This window comes from Pelodiscus sinensis, chromosome 2, assembly GCF_052426305.1.
Source record: "Pelodiscus sinensis isolate ZL-2025 chromosome 2, ASM5242630v1, whole genome shotgun sequence".
Classification (NCBI taxonomy): domain Eukaryota; kingdom Metazoa; phylum Chordata; order Testudines; family Trionychidae; genus Pelodiscus; species Pelodiscus sinensis.
In genome coordinates, this window is record NC_143053.1 from 217,188,155 (window position 1) to 217,195,975 (window position 7,821).

At 43.9% G+C, this 7,821-nt stretch overlaps 1 protein-coding gene across 1 annotated transcript; it reads right to left on the reverse strand.

Moving 5' to 3' along the window:
- Positions 1 to 1,665: 1,665 nt before the first annotated feature.
- On the reverse strand, positions 1,666 to 7,509 carry FZD1 (frizzled class receptor 1). Its single transcript, XM_014569258.3, has one exon. It carries the CDS (start codon positions 6,721 to 6,723, stop codon positions 4,957 to 4,959), a length of 1,767 nt encoding a protein of 588 aa, XP_014424744.2. The 5' UTR covers positions 6,724 to 7,509; the 3' UTR covers positions 1,666 to 4,956.
- Positions 7,510 to 7,821: the final 312 nt, after the last annotated feature.

Sequence of the window (7,821 nt, forward strand, 5' to 3'; positions counted from 1 at the left end):
TAGCACCATGTTAATAAGATGTCTTTAAAAACAATGCCTCCACCCATTAAGTCATCAGATTTTGTTTTCTTTATCTCTTTGCTCATTTTTAAAACAACGTTGACATACTAAAACTGCTGAACTTTAGAAAACATGTTACTCTTGTCACTCCTCTGCACTGTAAATATTTTTAGGGTATCAGAGGTTTCAGTCTTTGAGACAGAAAGAACTCTGTCCTTCCCTCTCTTATGTGGATTATTTTATTTCCTGCAAACTGATCTGGTGAACTGTATTTCAGATAGACTGAGATTAGGGATATTGTATATCAGTACTAAAAGAGTAGAAGATAGAAGAAGTCACAGAATCTAATGTAAAAAAGCATTTGCAGGAGAGATGCTTTAGACCATGAACTTCTAGTAACAGAGCCCATACCTGTCTATGTTTGCAGAACACTCACCACAAAAGGGCCTTCAAATCCACATTGGAGGTGCTGGGTTCCGTTATGGTACAAATAATAAAGATTCAGTTAGGTTTGTACTATTTAAAAAATGAGATATTAACAGCTGAGGCTGGATTGTATTGTTACATTGTCCTGTTTAGGTAGTGCAAAGATCTTAGCATGTGGTGTTAGCCACCAAGAATACTGTAATTATATTGTCTGGGCACTAGAGGGTGAGTGCAGGATGAACTAACAGCCTTACCTCAGTTTCCAAGTCAAAAGGCCATACTATAAAATAAGTTTGGGGGGTTCCTTCCATCATTTACATGGAAATAATCTTTAATTGCATGTGTACGTGATAGCAGCTATTGAGCTGGGGATGCCTGGAAGTGTACCACCCATATTAAGTTAGGTATATTAGAATGCAGAATTTCACTTTTTAGAAATTAGCCATTTAAAGTATTCTCATAAATTGACAGTTTTGGAGATAAAGTGAGCAAGTTAAAAGCCTGAAAAATAAGATTTTTAGGGAAACTGCAAATTATTTAACTACAAGGCAAATGTGCTACTTTACAAACAGTGCTACTGTTATAGAGGAATGAACTCTAGCTCAGCATCCACAGTTCTCCAGGCTATCATGATATTGCCCTCTATAGAGTATAGCTAGAGGAACAGGTTTATTTATATATGCCTGCTCATTTCAGATCAACAGCATTCTAAATGAAAGAACATAGCGTTTGATTTAAGAATACCTTTTACAAATATTTTTAGTCTGTCAGTCAAGTGTTGTCATATCAAAGCTTTTCTTATATTTTCTTCTGTGTAAGACACAACGTAGAATTTTGCAACATTGTTTTTATACTATAATACAGCCTGCTCATAAATATGGTACGCCAAGTATACATAGCACTGTCAGTGATCTTATGTCTACCTCTATTCCCTTGAGCTATGGAACACTGAATACGTTTGGAACTTCTTACTATGGTGAAGCATAAACTATTTTAATATGCCGAAAAGAAGGCACCTTCATAGTTCTTTTTTCTACTTAGTCTTGACTTTTGCAAAAAAAGGCCTAAAACCCACGATAGGTGAATTTGAAAAATGTAGACAAATAAAAATATATAAAATAAAAATGCAAGAACGCTGTGCACTATAACAACACCCACTAATGACTATGTAATCTATTGGAAAATTACTGAATTTTGCAAATTAGTATGCAAATGAACAAACAACAAAAACAAAAGTGATGCATTAATAAGATGGAGTTTGCTCCAACGATTTAATTTTATGATATAATGTAGTATACTTTGTAAAGATAATGAAAACTGAGCAAAATAAAACACCCTAAATTTAAAACTTGGAAGTAAATATTATAAAGTGTGCAGACTGGAAATGTGTAGACTAGCAAAATTTTACTTTGTAGAGAAACTACAATTCCTTTATTAAATACAAAAATTATTATAACCCTAATGTTCTTTTTGTAGTGCATAAATGAATAAACAAGTATTCAGTTTCAAGATAACCAGTTAAAATGTCTCTAATGCTGCAATTATTCATCTGACCATAAAGGGTTTGCATTTCAAATGAAGCTGAATGGTTTGTGGTTTATACCATTAGATCTGAACACTAAGTAGTACAACTTAAATTGGTAGAATCAAGAATTTTTTAGAAAAGACAATATTTAAGAACATGAACATTACGTTTTTGCTAAAATTAAAAGCCCTATTGTTAAATTCTGCTGTCATGTCTATAAGGGCAGCTTTTTGCTTCTGTTTTCTTCATACTACATGTTAATTTGTGCTTGATTTTCTAATAAACAATTTGTATCCCCTACAATTCTGTATAATAAAACACAATGTCACATCGTAATAGTGGAAAGCATCAGAAACAAAAATCTGTTATTCAAGTATGCCTACTAAATACAAACCTATAAAGAGGCACATTGGACAATATAAAAAATGTTTGGGATAAAAATAGCTTAGAATGCATGTAATTTTTAAAAAATCTAATGGAACTATTTTCATGTACATATTTTACAGCTCTGGTTTAACTAAACAGTCAAGTTTCCAAGAAAACTAAAAGGACTGCACACTAAAATATTCTGAGAAAGACAATTGTTTATATTTGATAAACATAGCTTGAATGTTGTTCTGGCAGTAAGAAACTGGCTAATTTTTATAATAGCAAATATAGAAGAAAGGGTTTTCCAACTTAACCTCTCCTTTGCCAAAAGAAAGAAATCTGCAAGCTTCTTTCTTCTCCTGCCACATAGCAGATCTCTTCTTGGATTTCACACCATCAACCATATCCTATCAAGAATCTTGAAGAGTATACATGAGTTCTTTTGAAGGATTAATCTGGAATGGCCTAGACATATAAAACAAGCTGCATAATGCATTCCTACACTGAATTCTAGCTTGTGTTGTGAATGTAGTTAAAAAAACAAACAAAAACTACACAATCCCATACCTGGTAATATATAAAAATAATTAATACAGTATATATGTAAAAGGACAGAATAATTTTGTACAAAACCTCAATTTATTTAAGAGAAATTAAAAATATGGTATTTAATATATATAAATTTCTATTCCTCTATAAATATAGATGATCTTGTGATAATGAAAGAAAGAAATGAATATCAAATTCACATACCTTGCATTTCAGGGTATGGAAGCCAGAGATAACATTTGTGAACCTAAATACAGACGCTTGTTATATAAAACTTTTAAAAAATACAATCAGGAGAGAGAAGCATTCTGCTGTTTTTCATACAGAGTACTAAATATTAAAATGCATCTGTGAAGCGTAACATTTGCTGTGCCTTGTTTAAACCTCTTAAACACCCAGGAAAATACATCTGTTTAAAGATAGTAGACATACTGCACACATGTTTCACAGTAAGCAATATAATTATGGTACTATAAAGGACATCAGAGTTTCCTTAATGTCTCATATTCCATTAGGTTAAGTATTTTTTGCCTCTTTTTTTTTTCTTTTTTTTTTTTTTTGGTCCTTGTTATTTTTCATTCCTCCCTCACAATGTGTAGATAATGAAGCATTACAATACAGGGGCATTTTTACATTTTAAATATTTCCAAACTAAAAAGTCAATTTATAGATTTAATTAAAAAGCATGTAATTATAATTAATCTCTTTATACTGATCTTATATTTCCCAAACCTGATTATACTGAGCAATGTGTTAATCTAAGTAAATATCAGTACCTCAACAAAACCTTCCAGGTAGTTCTCCCTCAACAGTTCCATTGACAGAAGAACCAATGTCATGCCACACACTAGCTGACCCATCAAAGAAGCATATAGCCAAGGAACTGAACACACACCAATTAAGATTTATAACTAGTCTCAGTCTTCCTTCCCTCCACACACTGTGAAACTAATAATCCCATTTGTGAGAAAAGGTTAGCCAGATCAATCATCTCTTGGGCTGGCCATTAAAAAAATAATTCAGTTAATTAAAAAGGAAGGTTGTGATCTATACCCTTATCTCTCTTAAGCCATCAGACATATTACAGGTGCAGCTGGTATTAGACTTCCGCTCCTGACCACTAACAGAACACATTTCTTTTTAAAACACATGGTATAGTTAATTATTTTAAAAAGCAGAAAGCTGCCAGTCCCTAAACTTAACACTAAGAAATGTTTAGTGTGCTGCTCTGCCTGAGCTCAGGCACCTTTGGGCTGATTTGAGGAGATTGTTCCTTCCATGGTTAGGTGACTGGAATAATATCTCCTTGGGTATAGATGACAAGGACTATACTCCTCTGGTTTTGGGCAACAGGGCTCAGACCATCTTCCTCCACCACCAGAAGTGAGGTTGAACTACTTGCTCCTCCATCCCCTCAGGATACAGTCAGTAAGATCCCCCCCTTTTATGCACCAGGTACATGGTGCATGGGCAGGGATCAAGTCATGTGTCTATGTCCCTCCCCATTACCACCCATCTTTTAGGCTGGCTGGAATCAGGGTCCAGCCTGTGTCAGGAGGAACCTTAAAGAGTTACAGCAGTCTCAATGGAGACCATTCTGTTAATGCAACTGAATTCCAAGCAAAATCCTTACAAAACCTGTGCTGGGATGAGAGGAGGGGTTTGTTTTGGTTGCTTTTATTTTTCAATCATGTACTAAAATAAAAAATAAAATCCAATGTCAGTTAAAAAGAGTGGGGAAAATCTGCAAATGAGTTAAAATGTCCTAAAAATAAAAAAAGCGAGAGTTCTTTGTAATTTACAAATACAAATATACTTACAAAATCTTACAGAGGCTATTTACAACCCTTTCCCCAACTACACACAATGTTCAGTCCTGACAGGAAGCAAAGACTGTTCAATCTCAGGAGTTTCTCTACCTGCGTCATTTTTCTCACTTCTCCGCAGGCTAGAGTAATGGTTAGCAGTCTGGAAAGTTTGCCAGGAGTGGATGTCTGACAGCCTCTCTCCCCACCTCCTTGACCCCCTCCCCCACTCCTCCACATTCTCTGGCTGGGATGGTGGGTGTCTCTCAGTCTGGTGGGATTTTACACTGTGGTTTCCCCTTGCTTGCTGTTGGTAAGCCTGGTATAGAACTTCCTCCAGGAATTGAGTGTTTTCCCCGACCAGATCCAGAAGCCAGAGGTGATGCCCACAATTAAGGTCATGAGATATTTGATCATGAAGACAGTGAAGTCAGGGCTCATGGGTGGATGGTGGTGGCTGCTGTGGTTATTAGGGCAAGGGATGGCATAGCTCTTACAGCTCTGGGCAACCCAGCTCCTTTCCCACTGTTCCCTAAAAGCTTGCTCATAAAAATAGCAGGCGATGACTATAGTGGCAGGCACGGTGTAGAGGACACTGAAGACTCCTATCCTCACCATCAGCTTCTCCAGCTTCTCGGTCTTGGTGCCATCGTGCTTCATGATGGTCCTGATCCTGAAGAGGGAGACAAAGCCAGCCAGCAGGAAGGAGGTGCCGATGAACAGGTACACAAACAACGGGGCCAGCACGAAGCCACGCAGGGCGTCCACATTGTTGATGCCCACGAAGCAGACGCCGCTGAGCACGTCACCGTCCACCTGCCCCAGGGCCAGGATGGTGATGGTCTTGATGGCAGGCACAGCCCAGGCGGCCAAGTGGAAGTACTGCGAGTTGGCCTCGATGGCCTCGTGGCCCCACTTCATGCCGGCAGCCAGAAACCAGGTGAGAGAGAGGATGACCCACCAGATGGAGCTGGCCATGCCAAAGAAGTAGAGCATCATGAAGAGGATGGTGCAGCCCTCCCGCTTGGTGCCCTGCGCCACCGTGCGGGCACCGTCCTCGGCGAAGCGCTCGTTGCAGACCACCCGCTCCTCCAGCAGGAAGCCAGCGATGTAGGCCACGGCCACCGCCGTGTAGCAGCCCGACAGGAAGATGATGGGCCGCTCTGGGTAGCTGAAGCGCTTCATGTCCACCAGGTAGGTGAGCACGGTGAAGAGGGTGGAGGCGCAGCACAGCACCGACCAGATGCCGATCCAGGTGCGGGAGAAGCGCAGCTCCTCGGGCCCGAAGTACATGAGGCCGTAGAGGCGGCTGGGCTCGCAGGGGGCGCCGCAGTCCTTCTCGCCGAGGAAGCGGTAGTTCAGGTAGGAGGGCACCTTGAGCGCCCGCGGGCAGGCGAAGCGGCCGCCCCGCTCGCCGCCCGCCGCGCCCCCGCCCCGCTGCTGCGGGTTGCTGGTCCAGAGCTCGGGCAGCAGCGAGGGCGTGGGGGTGCCGCGCTCCGAGGTGTTCTGCCCCACGCACAGCTCGCCCGCGCCGTGCACCGGGAACTTCTCGCAGCGCAGCGTGTCGGGCCACTGGAAGCCGAACTTGTTCATCAGCGCCTCGCAGCCCAGGCGCGCCCGCTCGCACAGGGAGCGGCAGGGCGGCAGCGCCTGCTCCAGCACCGTGCACACCGGCGCGTACATGGAGCACAGGAAGAACTTGAGCTCGGCCGAGCACTGCACCTTGACCAGCGGGTAGAACTGGTGCACCTCCAGCCCCGCGTCCTCCTGGTTGGTGTGGCCCAGCAGGTTGGGCATGATGGTCTGGTTGTAGGCGATGTCCGTGCACAGCGGGATGGAGATGGGCTGGCAGTAGCCGTGGTCCGGGATGGAGATGCCCCGCTCGCCGTTGTACTGCTGGGGCTGGCCCCGGGCGGGCAGCACCGGCGCCTCCGCCCACAGCAGCAGCAGAAGCCGGAGGCACCAGCTCCCGCCGCCCGCCGCCGTCTGCCCGCCGCGAACTTCCCGGCGGTGCCCGGGCGCGCCCGGGGCTGCCCGCGGCTCAGCCATACTTCGCCGGCCCCTGCCTCGGCGCTGCTGCCGCCCCAGCCGGGCTCCCGCCGCCGCCTGCTGCCTCTGCTGCGCCCGCCTCAAACTTGAGACTCATGAAGGGGGGCAGGGCGGCGGGAGGGGACACCCCGAAACGGCCCCGCTCCCGGCCCCACCAGCGCTCCTCACTGCCCCGCAGAGCCGACTGGCGAGAGGCAGCGCGCGGCTCCCCGCGGCAGCTCCAGCCTCCGCCGCCGCCGCCGCCTGACCATTTGTGTCAATCCCTCAAGTGCGCTCCCCCTCGCCTCTCTCCCTCCGACCGGTTTCCAGGCGCCCCGCTGTCTGCCGTTCGCCAGGAGGGAGGAGCCTTGAAACCGACGCCTGAGTGGCCTGCGGAAGGGAGCGTCTCTCAACATCTCACACTGCTTCCAGGCGCAGAAGGAGGTTGGGTCTCCCAAGCGTCTCTTTTCAGCCTGGCCGAGGCACAAAGGGAGCGGAGGCGGGGGCGAGAGGGGGGGGGGAGTGCTGTGAAGGAGGCCAGGCTTGATGGGTTTTGCTTTAAAAGAAAAAAGAGGAAGGCCTTGGAGGAGAATAGCCCCATATGCTGTGAGAGGATAATGAATAGAGCAGGGCAGACAATTGCTTTTCGTTTTTACGTTTAAAAATTCTGTAGTTCAAGCTAATGAAAGAGGGCGAGTCAAGCCTAGGATCAGAACAGATGTTTCTAAGTTAGAAGTTTGGTGTCTGCAGTTTATTGTAAACTATGGAACAAATGTGTTTCCCTAAAACTTTAAAGATTGTAAGCTGATGCAAGAGATTCTTTGGATTCAAATATAACAGTGCTATATTCACATTTAAAGTCTTAATATGCTGTTCAAACTTTAAACTGGCACATTATGCTGGTGAAGTACATATGTAAAACTCTGTCTATTTGTAAAACAAATAAGGAAATAACTCTTCCTAGCACACGCAAACACCACACAAACATAAAACCACAATCCAGCCATTTTGTGTGGGGATGTCAAAAATTAAAAAAGGCTCAATTTCATCTCTGGTGTAACTTCATGGATGTCAGAGATTAATTTCTCACAGGGGTAGCCATGTTAGTTTGTAACTGTA